Source organism: Aotus nancymaae, unplaced genomic scaffold, assembly GCF_030222135.1.
Source record: "Aotus nancymaae isolate 86718 unplaced genomic scaffold, 86718_ANA_hifiasm-v0.15.2.pri h1tg000019l, whole genome shotgun sequence".
NCBI classification, from domain to species: domain Eukaryota; kingdom Metazoa; phylum Chordata; class Mammalia; order Primates; family Aotidae; genus Aotus; species Aotus nancymaae.
Window position 1 is genome coordinate 27,377,964 of NW_026988431.1, and position 23,594 is coordinate 27,401,557.

At 38.6% G+C, this 23,594-nt stretch overlaps 1 protein-coding gene across 1 annotated transcript in view; it reads right to left on the minus strand.

Moving 5' to 3' along the window:
• CPNE4 (copine 4) overlaps nucleotides 1–771 on the minus strand; it is a 490,322-nt gene extending 489,551 nt beyond the window's left edge. Inside the window, exon 1 of the mRNA XM_012451237.2 lies at nucleotides 569–771. Coding sequence (XP_012306660.1) covers nucleotides 569–621 — 53 coding nt within the window. The 5' untranslated portion in view covers nucleotides 622–771. The remainder of the gene's footprint in view (nucleotides 1–568) is intronic.
• Nucleotides 772–23,594: the final 22,823 nt, after the last annotated feature.

Consider the following 23,594-nt stretch of genomic DNA (forward strand, 5'->3'; position numbering starts at 1 on the left):
GTGGTTGAAATGACCAGACCAGGGAACACAATTAGTTCATGGGAGTATAGACGTTTTTCACTGAGGCAATCTCTAAAGGGGCAGCTAAGAATGGCTGAACACATGGACCACAGAGAAGTTATAGAGTCAAAGCTCATAGGGGAAAAGAAAAACAACATGGTTATCTTTGGCTCTACACATTAAAATCACAGATACGCAAACTAAACACAATTCCATAACTTGTGACAAATAGGGTTTCCTTTGCCAGGAGGCTTCAGCTCCCTAATTAGAAACAAACAGTTGCCTGCATGCCAGTGTGCAGAAAACATGTGCAGCTTTATGCCAGAAACTTGGAATTTTTTCTCAAGGCATGACACTGAAGGTAAATTCAAAGAGGCTTTTTACAGGGCACATAAAGCAGAATTTACTCCCATCTCTTACATGAAATCAACAGCTCATCTGTACAAATGAAAATGTGTAACCAGCTAATAATCGACATTTTCAATCACTGCCCCCACAGCAAGTTGCCCACCAGCCACAGTCCCCTCAGCAATTGTAACATCAGAATCCCCTTGTCTGTATCACTTACCTCCTCCCAACTCTCCTTTTAATGGATTCTGAGCTGCTGGGTTCTACAGCCATGGTCAAATTTATCTAAAGACAAGCCAAGAAGCCACTGTGACACTGGTGTTCCCAAGTTGCAAAGGAACATCAGCTCTGGGTAGATTCACTCGCCGGGTCTCTGTTTGATAAGATAAGGGGAGGCATCCGCTCAGTGTCTTATGCCAATATGAAAGGCATCTCACCCATCAGTGTGACAAGTGAAATTCTGGAATGGAGCCAGGGAACAAAAGGGAAGAAATGTGGATTTTTACCAGTGCAGTTGATACCATTTTTGAAGGAGAGCAGATGATGAAGGGGAAAAACCGGCAGAGAGTCAGTGCCCTGCATCAAAACCCTTGGATGCTTCCCTGAATGAGTCAGGGTGTGCATTTTGTTTTGAAATTGAATTTCTGTTTTCTTTTTCTTTTGAGCTGTGAGATGGTTACATATTCAATTACTCAAGGGAACTGCTGTAAATAACAGGATATATTTTTGAGGCTGTGGATCACATAAGAACCTTGAATCTCACCCTAGGGCTATTTATAGCTTAAAAAATTGTTCTTTTTTCTATTTCAAATGATTTTTGAGAATTGACTGATATGTCTTCCTCTGGTGTTTCTGTATATGCCTGAGGTGTGATGCATTGCTGGAAAGCAGAAAGGAACACTCTAAGAAAGCACTTCTTCAAAGATGCTAAGAGTCAAGGGAAAACTAACATACATGTTCCAAGCTGATGCAGGAATTAAATATCCCACTGTCGGTCATTTTTTGTTTTATGGGAACCGTATACCACCTGTGGTGCCTCTAACACTGAGTAACAAACTGTGCAATGAAAGGGCACTTTATACTTTTGTCTACCAATAGGTGGCATCAAAATCTCTCTAGCTTTTCATTCCTGTATTTTAAAAACCATAGGCAGAGGGCATTTTCTTTCTGAGATTTTACATTTTATCATAAGTGATGTTATAAAGGCCACCAAATGGCTCTATATTATTTCAGAGAAGATTTTCCTGTTGCCCTATTAATGAGGTCTCTCAGTCGTCCCTCTGAGACTCACTTTTCTCATCATAAAAAGAAAGTATTTGAATTGAACTCTAGCTCCAAGATTCTGCTTTTTAGCTACATAATATCTTCCCAGACACACCATTTTCTCATGCCTGTGATAAACCCATTAGGACTCCATTCCTCTAGGCTTAAGGAATATTAGCAAGCAGCTATCCCTTGGTTGCAGGGGCTGCTATTTGCCCAGCCTATATCCATTTTTGTTTGTTTTTCCTTACTGAGAAAAATATAATTTTGTGGAAGGTAGCAATGTGCTCAGCTCCAAACCTACATTTTCCAGCTTTTCTTGCAGATGGGGTAGTGATGTGATTAAGGTCTAGCCCTGCACTATTTATTATGGTAGCCACTAGACACATGTATCTATTTAAATTTATTAAAATTAAGTAAAATTAAAAGTTCATTTTGTCGGTTCCACAAGTGACACTGTAAATGCTAAACAGTCATAAGTGGCTAGTAGCTAACATCTTGGATAGTTCAGATATAGAACATGTCTATCATTGCAGAAAGTTTTGTTGTATAGCACTGATCTAGCCCTTGAGATGTCAGTAGAAGTTATAGGGCAGTTTCTGCGAGAATTTTCAAAGGGAAGGAGATACTGAGTCAGCTGCAATGTACCTTTATCTCTTTACCTCTTCCTTTCTTTCTACCTGAAGGTTATAGGCGGCGGCACTGGGAAAATGGCGGCCATCATGTGACCATGAGGTGGCAAGCATTTGCCAAGGCAAGTTAAGCAGAAAGACAAAAGGAACCTGGGTCTTTGATATCATAAAGGCAACCACATTACTGTCAGCTATATTATGAGAAAAATAAAATCTTCAATTGATTCAAGCCACTGTTTTCACCTTTTTAAGAATAGCTAAATATTATTTCCAACTGATGTACCATCAGAAACTTACCTAGACAACTTTCTATTAATGACTGAAAAAGCATGTGTCTTTCAGTTTCATTTACTTTGGTTAGAGTCGAAGAGCCGACTCTGTCTATAAAGAAACAAAACAATGTATACACCACAAAGTGATGAGTATTAATCATTCATTTCAATATGCCCAATGGACCAAAAAAAGGGGCAGGTGGGTATTAATGATTCCCAAAATAAATAACCCCTATTTTATAATTTGGCTAAAGAGTAGCTTTGTATTTTCCCAGAAAAGAAGTTGGTGGGAAAAAAGATAATATTTGAATCTGTACTATAAGCTAGAAACTTGGCTGAACAATCTGACATTGTCATATTTAATGTTCATGAAAATCCAATAACGTAACCATTCATATTTCCCTTTTTTGCAGATAACAAACTGAGGCTCAGAGAAATCAAATATCTTGTCAAAATCCACATCGTTGAAGAGATGGGTTTTAAATCCAGGTCTGCTTGGCCCTTGCCACGACTTCATAATGAAATTCCATGGGTAAGGGTTACCAGTTTCTGGTCCATCCTTGCTTTTTTCAAGGGTCTCATCATCCCATCCACTGTATCACTTTTTGTTGTTGTTGTTACAGGCTTTACTCTTTCCTACCATGGAAAAGACTGATGATATTTTCTACTTCATAAGCTTGGAAATATTCTCAATCACCATAAAATTCAGCCTTCCTCTGGTAACTCTGGAGACCCTCAGAGCTTTTCTTATTTCCAGAGACAGGCAGTTTGGATGAGAATTATTCTCTATTTTCACACAAATTGGCCAGATGACATCTTTACTGGTATCTAAAATAGAAGCAGAAAACAACTTGGAGGACACAAAATGTGAAGGTTGGAGAAAAAGCTTTGAATTCAAACTGAAATTAAATTATTTCCTTTGTTGAAACTCACAGAGAAAACAAGTTACCTAAAAAACTTATTAAGACTTTTATTCATGGGATAATTCTAAGATAATAAAGAAGCCATGTAAAGAAAATCTATAAAATTCAAAGAGAAAATGAGAGAAAAACAATATCTTTGCAGATCTTAAAATCACATTCTGCAAAAATCAAAAATGACCATGCCGAAAACACAGAGCATTGTCACAGAGGGCAAGTAAGTGGTGTTTATGGTAACCTGAATTGTTAAGAGGAAGTTAAGTGTATTCTGAGTTGATTAAGAAATCAAAAAATACATTTTATAAATAATCTTTCCAAAAGAAGATTAAATTATTTCTAAATCAACCTGTCACTAAGATCAGCCTAGATTCAAGGGAAGGAAACATAGATTCACCCCTTGGTGAGAGAAATATTAAATGATTTTCAGATATTTTCGAACCACCATATCCTGTCCTAAAAATGCTCAATCCTTTCCAGCTACCTATTTCTAATGCCCTCAGTATATTAAAAGTATATGAGATGTATATGAAAAGAAGGTGTTCTACACAGAAGTATAACTCTTAATAGCAGTTTTGAGATTAAGCCCAAGTTTCTATCTGGTCTCTTTCACTAGTCAACTGAGTTCCAAGCTCTCCTTGTGCTCAGTCAGTGCAGTGCAGATTCCTACAACACCCTTTGTCCTAGGTCTACACCCTACCCTGGCTATCCCAAGAATATCAATCTATCATCAAGAAGAACAATAGAGTCTTTCCCCAGAAGGCTTAAAGCATAAGATACCCTCAATTCCATTTGCTCCTCTTCCCCTTGAACTTCACTAGGGGCATTTCTCCAGAAGGTTTAAAGCATAAGACACCCTAAATTCCATTTGCTCTTCTTCCCCTTGAACTTCACTAGGGCCATTTCTCCATAAGACACCCTAAATTCCATTTGCTCTTCTTCCCCTTGAACTTCACTAGGGACATTTCTCCTGAAGGCTTAAAGCATAAGACACCCTCAATTTCATTTGCTCTACTTCCCCTTGAACTTCACTAGGGGCAGAATGCACTCCCAGTCCCCATCTATTGCTTCAGTCACCTAGGGTGGCAGAGAGAAACCTAAACAATCTACAATTCTCATGCTTTTTCCTAATTGTTGCCTCTCTTATTTCATTTGTGTCACTTTAACAAAATGCCACAGGCTAGGTAATTTTTTTCTTTTTTTTTGAGATGGAGTCTTGCCAGGGTGGAGTGCAGTGGCATGATCTCAGCTTACTGCAACCTCCACCTCCTGGGTTCAAGCAATTCTCCTGTCCCAGCCTCCTGAGTAACTAGGATTACAGGTGCATGCGACCATGTCTGGCTAATTTTTGTACTTTCAGTAGGGACGGGGTTTTGCCATGCCAGGCTGGTCTCCAACTTCTGACCGCAGGTGATCTGCCTGCCTCAGCCTCCCAAAGTGCTGGGATTGAGGCGGGAGCCTCTGCACCCGGCCCCTAGGTAATTTATAAACAATAGGAATTCATTTCTGACAATTCTGGTGGCTGGGAGGTCCAAGATCAAGGCATCAGAGGTTTTAATATTTGATGAGGGCCTGGTCTTTCCACTTCCAAGATAACACCTTGTTGCTGCATCCTCTGGAGGGGATGAACACAGTGTCCTCACATGGCAGAAAAGAAGGAAGGGCAAAAAGGGCCAAACTTGGTGTAAAGCCTCTTTCATAAAGGCCTTAATTCTACTTACAGGGGAGGAGCCTTCATGACCTAATCATCTGCTAAAGTCCCCACATCTTATGCTATTGCACTGGGGATTAAATTAAATTTTAGAGGACACACTCAGACCATAACAATATCCAACATCTAGCACATTGCCCAGCAGTACCTCAGTGAAAAGACATACTCTTTTGCTTTATTAAGTTTATGTATAATTAGGGGACGAGAAATAAACAACTTCAACCCAACATGGCTATTGCAAATATGAGGTAAGCCATGAGGAAATAAAGAGGGAGAAAATCTATATGTGACCAGAAGAGTCAGGGCAGACCTCAGAAAGCAGATGATGCAGAAACTAAGACCTGTGGAAATTAACCAGGCAGGTTAGAGAAAAAGACTCTCCACCCAAGGAAGCAACATAGACAAAGCCTCCAGGTCAAGAACAGACGTGGCATAATCAAAGAACCTCAAGCAATTAAATAACTCACTATATCTGGGGCATAAAGACAGAAGGAAAAGGAGCAAGAACTGAGGCAAACAAGCAGACAGGGGCATAAATACAAAGGCCCTTGTAAGATTGACTTGAGATTTTATTTCATTCCATGAATTACTTATTCCAAAATACTGAGTGGGAATTCAGATTTTTCCTTAATCCGTGGTGAAATAGGAAAAACAAGAAGCATTTTGTATAGCCAAATTAATTGTTCGAGAGTATCTATTTCTTCATATTTTCATGTTAATATTAGTCACTGCATTCTTGTCAGTAATTCTCATATGGCTTTGCCATTTTTAAAAATATTCTTACTTGGTAGAAGAAAAGTACTGTGAGCCAAGAGCAACCCAAGAAATGTGTCTTGAGATTTGCTTTGTGAAATCTAAACATTTGGGCACATCAGCCAGAGGTCATGGGAAGACATTAAAGAATTCTGAGTAGCAACTGTGATTAATGTTAAACTGGGAAAGGGTTGAAGAGGGAGAGTAGAGTTAGAGAAATGAGTAAGTTACCTCCGCTGGATTCATTCAGTAGATATTGAGCTGATGTTAGGGATACAATGATGGACCAGCTAGGTAAGGTCTCTGCCTCACAGAGTTATCACTCAAGTCATGAAGACAAAAAATGAGCAAAGAAAGAGAGACAAATAGGTTGGGAGTCATGGAGAGGGGAGAATGAGAAAGATAGTAAAAAAATAACATCTGTAGATTAGAATAAGTTCTGTGAGGGAAATAAAAAGGCTAATGATATAAGAGGACACTGGGAAATGTCTCTTTAGATAGCACAGTCAACAGGCTTCTGTAAGGAGAGAGCATTTCAGTAGAGAACTAACAGATGAGAATGAGCCAGCACACAAAGACCAGAGGGAAGAGCACTCCAGGCACAGCCAAGAGCATTTACAAAGGCCCAGAGGTGAGAAAAGTTCTCAATGATCAGTTTTAATAGTTTGGATAAGAGAGGATGAGGCAGTTTGAGCACTCCAAACTCCTTAAAGGAGGAATGGAGGATGAAAAGGATGAAGGGAGGCTTTAATATTACAGAAGGTTTGTATTGTTAATTTCATTAAACACCACCCAAGGTACTGGCGTTGACAAAATATTGTCCTTGTTCTTCAGATTATTGTCCAGTGCAAACCACTGCATAGAAATTAATGCCAGAGGAATAACCCACAGGAGCCCCCTGTTTGGGGATTTACTTCCATCTGTAGGCTAGAGACAAGGTCGGCTCCCATTTGCCATCAATGGAAAGGAAAAATCTCTGGATTGCACACCCAGGCTACCAACAGCAGAGAGTTATTTCTGGAGAAGTGAGTCTACATTGATTTAAAGGAAAGATGTAAAGCAAGGATAGAATTCACCTCAGCAGATTCTATCCTCCCCCACAGGACCCACTCTCCCCATCACTTCTGTTTTCTTGATGATTCTTCAGGCTTAGCCAGCATCTATAGTTACCTTCAGCATTCTATAGTTACCTTGAGCTAAATAATTTCATATGTGTTATTTGGTTATATGTTATCTTGTTTATTCCTTGCAATAAATTTAGGAAACATCATTAGTCCCATTGTCTTTGTGAACTCCTTCTGATGGACAGGATTTTTCAGATGTGTGCAGTTCATCCCAGGAAGGAAAACTTCTTCCTAGGTCACAGGGTCAATCTCTGGAGCAACTGGCCTTGACTCCTATGGAGACAAAGTACACTGCTGTAACGGGGTGGGCCAGGCCACGGGACACTCCTGGGCAGGCACCAGGATGAAAATGTCTTCTTCACAGGGTTGAGGTAAGGCAGTATGCTGAGTTTTTAAACCACATTTACATATAGATATTTTTAAATTATTAAATGAAATCTTACTATATATTCTTAGGCAAGCAGCCTTTTTATGTCTATATTAATCTACATCATAATTTATAACAGCTAGAAAATATCCCAATATATGAATGTAAAAAGATACATGCCAAACTTAATCCCTATTGTTGAGCATTTGTTTCTAATGTTTTACTGTTGTACGCAATGCTTCCATGAGCATGGTTTATGTTAGCACTCCTGATTAGACCCTAGTCTAACTTGGCCAAACCTAAAGAATCATCAAGAAAACAGAAGTGGAGCCAGGCAGGGTGGCTCACACCTGTAATCCCAGCACTTTGGGAAGCCAATCACTTGAGGTCAGGAGTTCCAGACCAGCCTGGGCAACACAGCGAAACCCCATCTCTATAAAAAATACCAAAATTAGCAGGGCGTGATGGCATGTGCCTGTAATCCTAGCTACTCGGGAGGCTGAGGCTGGAGAATCACTTGAACCCAGGAGACAGAGGTTGCAGTGAGCCGAGATCACGCCATTGCACTTCAGCCTGGGTGACAGACCCTGAGAAGGAAGGAAGGAAGAAAGGAAGGAAGGAAGGAAGAAAGGAAGGAAGGAAGGAAGAAGGAAGGAAGGAAGAAGGGAAGGAAGAAGGAAGTGCTGAGGCAAATCCTATTCTTGTTTTACATCTCTTCCTTTAAATCAATATGGGCAAACTTCTCTAGAAACAACCCTCTGCTGTTGGTAGCCTGCGTGCATGGTCCAGAGGACTTCCTTTGTCAGTGAGAGCTGACCTTGTCTCTAGCCTACAGATGTAAGTAAATTCCCAACCAGTGGGCTCCTGTGGGTTACCCCTCTGGGGTCTCCAGCAGAATTGCCTTTAAGTGCATTACTGGTGATCAAAGCAGACCAAAGTAACACACTTTCTCCAGAAAAGATAAGGTGAAGTCCTGTCATTCTGAGGCTATTCTTTGGAGGGTGGGGAAGAAATAATGAGAAACAAACCCAAATCGAGGGCCATTCTATAAAATACCTCAACAGTACTCCTTAAACTGTAATATCACTAAAAACAAGGAAAGACTGAGAAACTGTTGGAGACCAGAGGATACCAAGAAGACATGAAAAATAAATGCAATGTGATCCCCTAGACTGCATCCCAGAACAGAAGAAAGACATTCATGGGAAAACTGGTGAAACTCAAATACAGTCTGGAGTTTGCTTAATAGTAATATACCAGTGTTGGCTTCTTAGTTATGACAAATGTTCCAATGCAGTGTATTCTGTTTACATTATGGAAAAATGGATGAAAAGTATATGGGTACAGTCTGTACTCTATTCCCAACTTTTTCATAAATATAAAATTACCACAAATTTAAACTTTGTTCTTAAAAATCACTTTTCTGTTTGTTACCTTACAGTAAAATTAAAATAGTTGGGTCAAAGGCTTTTCATAATTTGCAGGTGTTTTGGTACATTCTGTAAAATCATCAGGATAGTAATTTAATTTAATCCATTATTTTTGCTTACTTCTGAAGTAAAAACCCTACTGTATCTGCTTGGCATATGTAAGTCAAATGTCTCCTTGGCAAATTACACAGGAATACACTCACCAGTTAACTCCTGGCAGAACTCAGAGAGAATATGGATGAGAACTGCCAGAGAAACAGGACCCTGCCTACCCTTCTCAACCTAGCACATTCTCTACAGGCAAAAGAATTAAGAAGTGACTGAAAAAAATTGCCAGGAATCAAGGACAGAATCAGAGGAAACCATTTTTACATAGTCATTTTTCTGATTGAAATTCTGCTTTTTTCCAGCAGCCCTGCCTTTAAAATGAATCACCAGTGAGCAAAAGCAGACCAAAATAACACATTGTTCCTCTAGAGAAGAGAAGGTGAAGTCCTATCATTCTGAGGGTATTCTTGGGAGAAAGAGAAAGAAGAGCAAGAGAGAAACCACATTGCCTACATTTTCTAAAAGTAAGGCCTGTAATTTTGCTCTTTTGAAAATCTTTTTAGAAAACACTTGCCTATTGAAAAGGCGTAAGTAATGCTGAAGCATGTATTAATCTGTTCTGTTTCTATCACCTCTTCCTACTGTGATGTGCAGTGGATGATCTACAGTGTTTCTGGTCATGCTGTTAGTATGTATACAGAGGGAGAAATTAACAGGTGTCGAACATCTGTGAGTCAGACACTGTTCTAGGAATCTTCAAGATGTTCTCATCAAACTCTCCCAATAATGCAGGATAACAGTGTGGAAGGCTTCAAAAATTATTATTATTATTATTCTCCCCACCCCACATATCCATGCATCTTCTAATGTGCCTTTGTGGCTCTTCCCGTCAAGTAGAATAGTCTATTTTTATGCCCACTTGAATCTGCGCTAGACTTGTGAATTGTTTTTGTTGAAAGAATGCAGCAGAAGTGACGCTCTGCCAGTCCTGAGCCTAAATCTACAGGAGGTCTAGCACACTTCCATGCAGCCACCATGAGAACAAGCCCAAGCTCTCTTCTTGGAGTATGAATGAGATGGGCTATAAATGAGCCATTGTGGCTGAAGCCCAAACCTGTAAGACAGCCTAGGCAAGATCAGCACACCAGCCCCCAGTCAACCCTCAATTGGCCGTAAATACATGAGTGAGCCATGCCCAAAACAGCTGAGCCAGAGCAGAACTATGAACTAATAAGCATTTGTTATTTTAAACCACTGAGTTTGGGAGCTGGTGTGTTATACAACAATAGCTTATTGATACAAGATGATAGTCTTATTTCTTTTTAAGATAGGATAAAATTAAGGCATAAAGAGATTAAATAATTTATCCAAGGCTGCACAGCTAGTAAGTGGGGAAACACAAGATTCAATCTAAGGACTAAATAAATCTTAGGTTTCCTCTTCCACTTCAACCTCTGCCAGTAGAATGGAAACAAGAAGAAAAAATAACACAACCAAATGTCATAGCTATTTAAATATGATAAAACTAAAATCACTTCCCCAGCTGTCTTCTGGATAGTATGTAATGTGTGTGCATCTGTATATGTTTGTAAAGAACAATCTATTCAATGGAGAGAATGAGCTAGGTGTTTTTTTTTTTAACTTCAATAACATAGTCTAAATCAAATGCATTCATCTTGGTGTAAATCTGTAATTGGTTCATGATGAAAACTGGATTGTTTTTAACAAACTGATTTGCTTCTCTCTTAAAAGCAAGGTCACTTGAGACAATCACTCAGCCCTCCTTTTCTTTCTCCCTGTGAGGCTCTGTCCTTATCTTCCATTGTTTGTTTGGAGTCTCTCTTCAGTCCTTTTCCCTTTTATCTCCTTTCTTATTCTCTAACTTTCTCTGTGAAAACCTGTTTAATAACAGCTTAGTTAATCCCTGATAGCCTTATTGCCCCCTGACTTCTGCATTTTTGACAACTTATTTTCTGGTCTTGAATTTATCTGTCCCTAGTTTGTTACTTGCAAATTGCCTTCCTTTGGATCAGCAGCAAAGTGAATTAGATCATGCCATTTTTCTGTCTAATACCCTTCGGTACTTTCCTGTTGTTCCCAGGGTCATCTGAACTCCTTAGCCTGGCCTGCAAGGTCCTGAATGAGCCAGTCCTTTCTACTTTTCCTGCTTCGTCTCATACTATGACCCTCTCTAGTTCTCCAACGTCTGTGCTCTAGCCAGACAAATTTCTTTACTTCTTTACTTATTTATTTATTTATTCATTCCTTCTCTTCTTCTTCTTTTTTTAATCACAGTCACTGTTTCCCTATGTCACCAAGCTGGAGTACAGTGGTGCCTTCATGACTCCCTGCAGCCTTGAGCTCCTGGGCTCAAGCAATCCTCCTGCCTCAGCCTCCATAGATGCTGAGACTACAGGCATGAGTCACCCTACCCAGCTCTTAAATTTGTTTCAGGTATTTCAACCTCGGTTTCCAAGGCTTCCCACATGCTGTTTCCTCTCTGGGAATGCCCTTTATGCATGTGCATACACACACACACACACACACAAACACTTTTTGGCCTTTATTTAAAGTATTTGAAGAAATTTCCTTTCTGCTGAAAGCTTCCCTTGAATCTCCTAAATGATAATCTGCTCTTGTTATATCCCTACAAGTAGTCTATACTTACGCTACTATAGCATTTACTGTCTTGTATTGTATTTGTTGGCTTAATTATCTGTATTCCTTAACTTACTACCTATTACATTTGCCATTCTATACCCAAGGCTAGAATGGAGCTTTGTAGACAGTAGATTTTCAATAAATTTTATTGAATTAATAAATAATATGTTGTTACTCTTCTTGCATGCTTTAACCCCAAAATGAATTTTCATAATTTTTAGTACTAGTATGCAAGAAAGCAAGTTGGAATATTTTTGGTTATAAGGAACAACGAACACAAACTAGCTTAAACAATCAAGGATTGGTTAGCTCATGTAGCTAGAAGACTCCAGAGGCAAGATAATTATCAAAAGTGGTCTTATCCAGTAACTCTGGTTCTGTCTTCTCTGGTATACTGTGATATAGCTGCAACTGCTCAGGCTTAAGCTTCCCACTCCCCAAATTGGGTTGTGCAGGGAAATATGGCTTACTGAATACAACTTGGAATATCATTAAGAAGAGAGATATGGGTGCTGGCTACAGCTAATAACAACTCTGCATTTATCACTACATAGCTTTTCATGACTAAATTCATAGTGATGTACAGGGCATATGTTGTATACCCAGATATGCTGAGATGGTATGAGACAGAGGCAAGATACTACCTCTGCCCAATAAGAATGTAAGTTCCAGATGGCATAACTCTTCTTCTACCCATCATTTCAGATGCAAACAGAAGTTGATTTCGGATTCTAGAAGAGTGGAGAGGAGGAATTACTTATATAGCTTTGCCTATTTGAGGATTCAACATCTTGATAACACTTGGTTTTTGTGTATATGTATTTTTTTAAATGCTGGGATTTTATAAAGATAACAAAATATTTATTAGAGTATATCTGAATCCCCACTAGAAGATGAGATCTGTATATGTTTCACTATATGACTAACTGCAGTATAAAAAATATATATTTCTACTATCATGTTCAAGTTCTATTGCCTCTGCTGTGATTTAACTGTCCTCTCCAAAATCCATGTTGAAATTTAATTGCCAATTTAACAGTTTTGGGAGATGGGGCCTCTAAGAGGTGATTAGGTCACGAGGGTGGATGGAGCCTTCATAAATGTATTAATTTTTATGGAAGTGGAGTGGTTATCCCAGGACTGAGTTTCTTGTATCAGGAACCCTCTCCTGGAATAACTAGCCCACTTTGACCCCATTTCTCTCTCTGTCTCACATACTTCTTTGCCTTTCCACTGTGTTATAATGCAGTAAAAAACCCTCACCAAATGCAGGCTCTGGATCTTGGACTTTCCAGCCTCCAGAACTGTCAGCCAAGGAAATCTCTGTTCTTTAAAAATAACTCAGTTTGTGGTCTTCTGTAATAGCAGAGGAAAATGCTCTACGACAGCCTTCTTCTCAGAAACTGCAAAAATCCTAAGCAAAAGTCCCAGGCATGGAAGTAGGCATGATCAAGCCAATTTTCTTCAGTGTAGTCTGGCCTGAATATGCTATCTTCTTACATTATATGGGCTCTAATGAGCTTCTTCTCAGCATCATTCTGTGATGTAACAGTCCTTATAGCATGGCTGCTACACCATGACTGGCAGAAAAATTTTATTGTCTTGATTAATAATCACTCAAAGTTACATTTCTTAATGCAGAGTCTTTACTATTTTTAAGAGCAGTTATTCAAACATGCTCTACTAAATCCAAATGCTGTTGCTCATTGCCTTAGGAATGGCTTCTCTCTCTTTGACCTAGTTTTCTATTCCTATATTTCTCTAACTAGAAGTCTCTTTATTTCACCTATTTTGCATCAGTGAAAGAACATTTAACATTCTGCTCTTTCTGAACAGAAAGGGTAGCTCTCAGATTAGTCCTGAATTGAAAAAAGTCATCTGCCTTAGGCAGAAACATGATTCTTTCTAAACTGACCACAGAAACATCCTTTCTGGCTTTATCATCTCAGAGATTTTACTCTTCGACCCCCGGACTACCAATATTAGCCAGGTTTACAATTAAAGTCACCACAAGTAGGATAATAAAAGATAGTGGCCAGGTCATGTAAGAGGGTGGTTCAGGCTACAGATTTGTAGGAAGTGATTCAATACATCATAATACCTTTGCTTCTTACAGATATCAAATCAACTAGATGTCAAGCCCCATTTGTATTTGCTAAGTACTCTTTCATCCATAAAAAAACAAGGTACAGTAGTGCACAGACGCTGCAATTCACAGCCTCCAATTAAAATTGTCACAAGTAGCAAGTTTATTTATTTGAGGTTCATTTATTCTTCCTGAATGCCTCCTTTGGGGAATTATAGAAGTATTGAATCAAAAATAAATGTTGAACATTGTTCATTGACTCCACAAATATACACTGAGCACCTGCTATGTGTCAAGTACTCTGTTAGTCACTGAAGATATAAAGCCAAAAATAGATAGACTGATATCTTCATGGGTGGCAGACATGAAACAGATAGCTCTACTAACATGTGGTCAAATTATGATAGAGAATTCGTAGGATGCTATGGCAGCTTAAGTCTGGGGGAGTTAACAGGGCCTAAGGATAAGGAAAAACTTCCGGTAGAGATCATATTTACACTCAGACATGAAGAGTCAGTAAGAGGCAGTCAGAAAAATGGGGGTGAGGGAGAAGGAAAGGGTAAAGGAAGGATTGTGTGCACAAAAATCCAGAAGTAGAGATGGTTGAGAGAGAGATGGAAGAGAGAGGCATAGGGAGGGTTGAGGTGAGTCTGGAGATGGAAAGAGAGATTGGTTGACACAGTGGCATAAGTCCGGTGGGAATCATGAGAGGGAAGAGACAGGAGGGAGGCAGGTCATGGAAGAGTAGAATTCAAGGAGTCATTAGAGATTTTTAAAAGAGGACTGGTGTGACTTCATTTCCACTTCAGAAAGGCCCCTCTAGCAGCTGAGTGGAGAATTGGTTGATGATAAGCAAGACTGGAGGCAGGGATGGATGATGATCTGGGTGAAAGATGATGGTAGCCGAAACCCATGTGGCGACAGTGAGGATGGATGAACTGGGTGATTTCAGATATTCATAAGGCCAAAATCTATGCGACTTGGGGATCACTTAGTGTGAATTCAAAAATACCTTGACAGTTCAAATGTACAGCATGATTTTACTATGGATTTTACCTAACTGTAGCAAATGTCGTTGGTATCCTCCCTTCCCACCCCTCACCAAGCTTCTTCTGCCCAAATTTGAGACCACCTGTGGACGGTTGTTATATAGAGATAACTGCCTACATTGTGTCAGCATCATCCTCTGAACACCAGCATGGAGCAGGCCAAAACATGAGCAAGTCAATGCCACTGAGAGTGACTCTCAACCCAGGGGGCATGGAAATTGGTGTATAAATATTCCAGCTTCCTTGCCCTTTCATGGGACAACTCTAAGATGTGTTCTAGGTAGTCTCTCCAAGGCTCCTCACTGAGACTGAGCCCTATGTGCCCATAGTGATCACTCACTCATTTAAAAATCTCTATTGGATTTCTGACCTTCCCTGGGGTCTCCCGCCCTGTCCCCCACTTCTGTTTCCTGGGATCAACTTCCAAATAAATCACTTAACAAAAATCCTTTTCTTAGGGTGAACTTTCAGGGGAACCCAAATTGAGCATTACATTGTTTTCACATTTATGAACTGAAAGAGAATGTTTTAAAGATACATTTTAAAGTCTTTAAATTTCATACTCACTTAACTGATGAAATTTTACTCTCCCACTTCTTCAACATTATGATTTAGTCTTCCATCATATTACTGTCTGATGATCAGTTTTTAATTTAAAAATGGAAAGGTCTTAAAGTAGGGTTTTAAAGTGTAACTACAAATATTATTCTTTAAACCCTCATTGTTCTGATGTTCTCTGCTATTATTAACAAAAAATAAGATCCATAGAAAGCTGCCTACTTTCCTGATAAATAGTAGTATAAATATTATCAAGTGGTCATTTGCAGGAAGTTGATAGTTAAAGCAACACATTTTATAAAAACTGAAATTATCTCTCACCTCAATTACAACTAACCAGAAACTTCATATATTATAATTCCCTCCCATCTTTCGATCTCACTCTCATTGATATTCACATTTAGCCATGGGAAGAAAGGGACAGAGTTTAGAATGGATTCTAGAGAGACAGATGAGATGACAGAAGGAGAAAAGAAGACAGGGTCAGAGAGGTTAGTATTAGAAGGAAAACTGCAAAGTGCAAGTATTAGCTTCCCAGGGATGCTGTAACAGAGTGCGAAGCCGTAAGTCTGAGATCAGGGTGTCAGCAGAGTTGGTTCCCTCTGAAAACTGTGGAGGAAGTATCTGTTTCAGAACTCTTTCCCTGGCTTGTAGATGGCCATCTTCTCCCTGTGTCTTCACATCATCTTCACTCTGTGCCCAACTTTCCTCTTCTTAGAAGAAAGAACAGCAAACATATTGGATTACAGCCCAGCATAAAGACCTCATTTTAACTCAATTACCTATCTCTAAATATAGTCACATTCTGACTGGGGGTTAGCACTTCAACATATGAGTTGTGGGAGGACACAAAGAAGCCCACAACTTAAGAAGGACAACATATTTCTAAGGGTGTGTTCTGAGCCCAGTAGGGTTTCCTTTAAAACTTGTCACTTTTAACAATCTCAATGCTGAGAACGTTTCTTCAGAATGAATGTAATATAATTATGGAAGCAATGAAACACATAATTAGGTCACTTTTTGTTTTTGTTTTTGTTTTTGTTTTTGGCTTTACAATCTTTTCTGGCAATGTTTTCTTTTTTTTAAATTAACTTTTAGGTTCAGGGTGCATGTGAACCCTGTTCCAGTTTGTTAAATAGGTGAACTCATGCCACGGGGGGTTGTTGTACAGATAATTTCATCAGCCAGGTATTAAGCCCAATAGCCAATACTTATCTTTTCTTCTTCTCTCCCTCCTCCCACCCTCCACCCTCAAGTAGACCTCAGTGTCATTGTTTCCTTCTTTGTGTTCATGAGTTCTCATCATTTAGCTCCCACTTATAAGTCAGAATATGAGATATTTGGTTTTCTGCTCTTGTGTTATTTTGCTAAGCATAATAACCTCCAGCTCCATTCATGTTCCCATAAAAGACACGATTTCGTTCTTTTTATGGCTGCATAGCATTCCCTGGTGTATATGCATCACATTTTCTTTATCCAAGCTGTCATTGATGGCCATTTAGGTTGATTCCATGTCTTTGCTATTGTGAACAATGCTGGAATGAACATTTGCATGCATGCGTCATTATGATAGAATGATTTATATTCCTTGAAGCATATGCCCAGTAATGGGATTGCTGGGTCAAATTGTCGTTCTGCTTTTAGCTCTCTGAGAATCACCATACTGCTTTCCACAATGGCTGAACTAATTTACACTCCCACCAACAGTATATAAGTGTTCCCTTTTATCCACAACCTCAGCATCATCTGTTATTTTTTTATTTTTTAATAGTAGCCATTTTGACTGGTGTGAGATGGTATCTCATTGTGGTTTTGATACGCATTTCTGTAATAATTAGTGATATTGAGCTTTTTTTATATATACTTGTTGGCTGTATATATGTCTTATTTTGAAAAGTGTCTGTTCATGGCCTTTGCCCACTTTTTAATGGGGTTGTTTGTTTCTCTCTTGTAAATTTGAATTGCTTATAGATACTGGATATTAGACCTTTGTCAGATGCATAGCTTGCAAATATTTTCTCCCATTCTGTAGGTTGTCTGTTTACTCTGTTGATAGCTTATTTTGCTGTGAAGAAGCTCTTAAGTTAAATTATATCCGACTTGTCAATTTTTGCTTTTTTTGCAATTGTTTTTGGTGTCTTTATCATAAAATCTTTGCTCATTCCTATGTCCAAGATGGTATTGCCTTCCAGCGTTTTTATAGTTTCGGGTTTTATCTTTAAGTCTTTAATCCATCTTGAGTTGATTTTTCTATATGGTGTAAGAAAGGGGTCCACCTTCAACCTTCTGCATATGGCTAGCCAGTTATCCCAGCACCATTTATTCAACAGGGAGTCCTTTCCCTGTTGCTTGTTTTTGTCAGCTTTGTTGAAGATCAGATGGTGTAAGTGTGTGGCCTTATTTCTGGCCTCTTTATTCTGCTCCATTTGTCTCTGTACCGGTTTTGTACCAGTATCATGCTGTTTTGGTTACTGTAGCCCTGTAATATAGTTTGAAGTGGGTAACATAATGCCTCCAGCTTTGTTCTTTTTTCTTAGGATTGCCTTGGCTATTCAGCCTCTTTTTTGTTCCATATAAATTTTAAAATAGTTTTTTTTTCTGGTTTTATGAAGAATGTCTTTGGTAGCTTGATAGGAATAGCACTGAATCTGTAAATTGCTTTGGTCAGTATGGCCATTTTAATGATATTGATTATTCCTGTTCATGAGCATGGCATGTTTTTCCATTTGTTAGTATCTTCTCTGATTTATTTGAGCAGTGTTTTGTAATTCTCATTATAGAGCTCTTTCACCTCCCTGGTTGGCTGTATTCCTAGGCATTTCATCATTTTTGTGGCAATGTGAATGGAATTGCCTTTCTGATTTGGCTCTTGGCTCGGCTGTTGTTTGTGTATATGAATGCTGTTGATTTTTGTACATTGATTTTGTATCCTGAAACTTGAAGTTGTTTATTAGCTGAAGGATCTTTTGGGCTGAAGCTGATTTCTCAGAACCCCCCAGATCTAACCATCCCCAACAGTAATAGGGATTTAACAGAGCATGACAAAAACAAACAAACCAACCCAAATGTGCTTTTGGGGTATAGAAGGGGATACATTTAGAACAGAGGAAGACTCACTTCTCTCTTCAGTACTATGAATGAGGAATGAAATCTTCAGATACTATTTTATTTTTATTTTAGGAAACAAAGGGTTTTCTAGATATAGAATTATATTGAATTATATTTGTTGAATTATATTGAATTGTATATATTATATTGAATTATAATTATATAGAATTATATTTGACTTCCTCTCTTCCTATTTGGATGCCTTTTATTTCTTTCTTGGATGGCTCTGGCTAGGACTTCCAACTATATTGAATAGGAGTGGTGAGCGAGGGCATCCTTGTCTTGTGCTGGCTTTCAAGGGAAATGCTTCCAGCTTTTGCTCATTCATTATAATGTTGGCTGTGAGTTTGTCATAGATGGCTCTTATTACTTTGAGGTATGTTCCTTCATCTCCTAATTTATTTAGTAGGAAACATATAATTTGTACAGAATCAAGTTTTGAAAGCAAATGGAGTTATTTGGTGATCCACTGGCTAATCACAAGTGTAATTAGATAGGGCCCACCTCTCATTACACATTGTATTAATGAAGTGTCAATTTGCAGTGGCTTGTTATTACCTGTGAACAGTGGGCTCTTCCCAAGATTTCCAGATCATTTCTGCAAAAAAAGCAAAAGTGGCTACACAGAGTGAAAGCATTTTCTACACATTTGGTTCAATTTCATAATCCCACAAAGGGAGTGGCAGTCACGTTTCTGCTGTAACTTGTCTCTAATTGTCTCTGCAGCCACAAGCTACATGCCATGCCAGCTCATCCATGCCTCTTTGAGCTTTTCAAGCTATCTCTCTTTCAGTGGAAATAACCATGGCCATAACACACAGGGAGGCACTTCTCAAGCCGACATTCAAGTGGAATATTAGGATCTAATTCAGACACACCCCTGTCCTCCCCTACAAAGCTTGTCAGTCCAGTTTTCTGTGTGACACTTCCTTTTCCTCATGCATGGCTGGGGACAAACAGAGGGAATTATGCCCACTGCAATTATCTAAAATGAAATGCCTCAGCCTTATATACCTACAATTTATTAATAAGTATTCACTCTTACTGGGCCTTGTCAAGAGCCCTTGCTGGGAGAACAATTAGTTTAGTATATAATCACTTTTTATGACTTCCTGGATTTCACACAAATTCCATTTTAATGGAAAACATAACCTTTTATATAGGGATGTATCAGAAAGCAAATACTTTACCACCTGCCAACCATTTGATCTCACCTCATAATCTTTATGTTAAAGGAGATCATGTTATAAAGCGGGAAAAACATCCATGAAAGGTAAGATGTGTATCAGGTCCCCAGACTCATTTCCTCATTGAGCAAAGTGGTCCCTACCCTATCAGCTCAGATTAGGTGGCCATATCTGCAAATCACAAAGGACAATGGGGTAGGGTAGACAATTGGGGAGAAACAAAGACAGGAACTAGTATTTCCTAGCACCCAAATATTATTGGATACTAGACTGGATGTTTTGAATGCACATGCCATCTCATTTAATCCTCCCCATAAGTCTGTATAATAAGGGATACCATTCCCTTTTACAGATAAGGAATTTGAATCCTAAAGAGGTTTAAGAACTTGGCCAAAATCACACGTGTGTGAAGTTGAGGCTGAGCCTATTTGGGGGGGAAGAAAGCTTGTGGTTTTGCCACTATACCCTTTTGATTTTAAGCCATTTTTACTGTTTCATATTCTCCAAAGTCAGAAATGCTTTTCCTGGGGGATTTTTCTGTCAGAACATTTCCTAGCATCTGGGCAGACCCCAGAGGATTTTATCAGGAACACTAATGTTAAACAACCTTACCTTCCCTCAATCCAATTTCTTGTAACATACCATTAAACTGTCACTGTTGCTACAAACGCCCATCTAGAAGCACCTCTAAAATTAATAAAAACAATGATTTGTAGCAAGAGGAGTGTTCTGGCAGGTAAAAGGGCAGGTCATAAGTTTCCCTCTTCCCAAGACTTAATCATAATAACAACAGTAACAACACCTTATTAAAAAGTTAAAAGAGCTACCTACAGCCAACATTATTATATAAATTTATAAAAATGGCAACTAAGCCAAGGAATGGAGAAGATCATTCTGGCGCAGCTTAGCAGAATAAGTGCTGAGTGAAAAAAATAATTAGCAAACCTGAGTATTATCACTAACACCCCCCAAGTGAGCACAGTCAGCAATTTGGGGGAAGGCATAGAAAAGCTCTCAACATGTGTGCCTATCACCACAGCAACTCTAAGGAATGGGCGGAATTCCTAGCACTTCACACACTCCACTTGGAGATCCCCAAACTGAGAGAAGCAAGAAGAAGAAAGTCAAAGTGGTCAGAACCACCCAGATCTAACCATCCCCAATAATAACAGGGATTTAATGAGGCATGAAAAAAAAAAAAAACATGTTTTTAGGGTGTGGGAGGGGGTACACTGAGAACAGAGGAAGACTCACTTCTCCCCTCAGAACTATGAATGAGGAATGAAGTCTTCAGATACTATTTTATTTTTATTCTTCTACTGGTAGAATAGAAATGACTATGGGAAAAGACAGGTGAGTAGAAATGGCAATGTGAAACACCCAGGATGATGTAAGGAAGCTCCACACTGACTTGGAAGGTGTAACTAAAGTAAGATGATATCCCTGCCCTGTCTCCCCTCCACAAAAACAGAAAACAGCTCCAGCCAAGGGCAATGAGTCCTGATTTATTGTTAAATGCCAAGTTTGTTTGTCAAATGTCTTGTTAAAACAAAGTCTCAGAATAAAGAGAAGTTCTAGGTCCTTTTAAGGCCACATAGTACCTGAGCAAAACTCTCCAAAATCTCTCCCACTGCTCCAGGCTATGTTTTTAATAAATAGAACTCAATATCCACACCTCAAAGCAGTTCAGAAAAGGTAGACAAAGGGGTCACTGATAGAGTAAGAAAAGAGTCAAGAAGAATCAGTTCACATTATTAGAACAAATGGAAACTGTGGGTAGAGTTGCATGGAAGATGGAGAGAAAGGGTATGCCATTAAGAGAATATACTACAGCCAAATAAGAGAGTGAGAAAGCAAGACAGAAGATAGAGAGAAATGCCAAAGATCGTTTAAAAAAAAAAAAAACTAACCTGGAAGAAAATACTCCAAAGTACTTCATGTAGTAGTCTTTCTAAAGGTTTCTATAGAAAATGAAATCAGTAAAATCTGACCACCAACAAAAGATTTTTTTTTTAATTGGATGAGATGAAAATTGAGAGTGCAAAGATAAGGAAACAAGCCGAGGACCAAAACAACTCATCATGGAACAAAGAGTATAAGAGACACAGCTGAAAACAATTACAAATATATAAGGAAGACTTAATCACAGTAAACACAGAGTGAAAAAAGATTAACAGCCCAGAACAGTAAGACAAAAAGATAATAAATGCAAAGAACAGAACAAAAAAAACAAAGGCCCAACATAAGGCATATTATTGTTCCAGAAATAGAAAATTCAATTAATGGGACAGAAAATGTATTAAAAGTTGTAGTAGAAAAGATTCTCCTTGAAACAAAGAAAATTACATACTGAAAGGACACAAAATGTTCCAGGAGAAATTAATAATTGTGAGAGAATTATTAAAACAATAAGTTATTGAACTCTGAGGCTAAAAGAAAATTTTTCAGATAGCAAAGAATAAAGCAAGTCATGAGAGTGAAAAATAAAGGTTGACTTCAGAATCTTCACAGTAAAATAACAGAAGTCAATGACCAATGTCTACAAAGTTATGAGTTCAAGAAACCCTGACCCAACACTACCTTGAAAACAAGTGTTCTACAAGTATAGAGGGGAAAAAGTTATTAACCATGAAAAGTTATCCATGAAAGAGTTAAATAATTATAACATCTGAGGGCCTTTATTGAAAAAAATGCCTCAATTTTTTTTGGAATCTCTTAGAATGAGCCTGTGAGACATTTTTATAAAATAGTAACATCATTGATAACACCAATAATAAACTGTTAAAAGTTCAGAAACACAATTTATCAGCCTAGATTTTTGTTTCTCAGAATGACCCCCAAGAAATGTGTTTTGAAGGTCGTCATAGTCTTCAATTATGTCAGCATCTGAAATGAGTGATTTAGCTCAAATACCATTCAGTTTCCCAATAACGTTCAAGGAAGACTTTGCCAATGAATGCATCTATTTCCTTGCAGGGAAACAGTTTCATCTCTACTATTTCTTGTTACAAATCTCATATGTTTACTGCCTGCTGCATGAAATCATGCCTTTTTTTTAGTGATTCTTCCAATTCCTTAGAAGATTTTGGTGAACAAATTCATATTAAGATTTTCCATATCCTTCACGATTTTATAACCTCCATTCTTATCCTGTCTCAGACTTACAAAAGATGCTTCATGAGTTTTCTCACTCCTTGTCCTGAGACCCCAATTCACCCTTATTCATTTTAATTCTCCTTCTCTGGGTATGTTTTTACAATACCTTATATTGTTGTACACATTTAGCTGTTAAACAAAGGAAAACCTCCCACAGGGCCCATTAATATTTCATTGATGGCTTCAGAGCTGGAAATGAAAAAAACAAAAAACAAAACAAAAAACAAAAATAAAACATTACCAATCACGAGCTGTCAAATGATATCTTAACTTCATAACCACCTTCCATTAGTAAAGAAAATATAGACAATGTAAACACCACTGAAATGGGAGTAAAGAAAAACACCAATAGCAGCAAGTCACTGTACCCCAAATCTGGTGGTTAGAAGCTTGCAATAGAGTCTAATAACTGGATTGGAACTCCTGGGGACAGAGGAATGAGTGGAGAGAAATGAGTAGTGAATGGATGAAGCACTGGGGTTATTAAAGGATTAGCAAAGCCAATGCCCAATCAGAGCAATCTTAAAAAACAAAAAAAGGGGGATTTATAATATGATCATGAGATGACTCCAAGTTTGATCTCTCAATTGTGAAACAGGATAAGGTATGACACTGTCATCCATATATATGACTCTAACTCTTAATAGGCTGTGGATCATCCCAACTTTGATGTTTTCTTCTGAGTCTTTGATTCTGCATCCCTCCCTCTTCCTCAAAAACAGGGTGTCTGAGAACATGTTCTGCCAGGAGCTTCAGCTGTTTCCCTTAGCCATGTTCATTACTCAGCCAGTTGCTAGCAGTCATCATCATTTAAAAGACCTCAAGCTGCTCTCTGCTGGGTATTGGTTCCCATCAAGAAGCAGGAGGATGAGAGCTGTATCTGAGAGAGTGGACTATTTTTGTTGTCAGTCTTTCTGAAGTCTG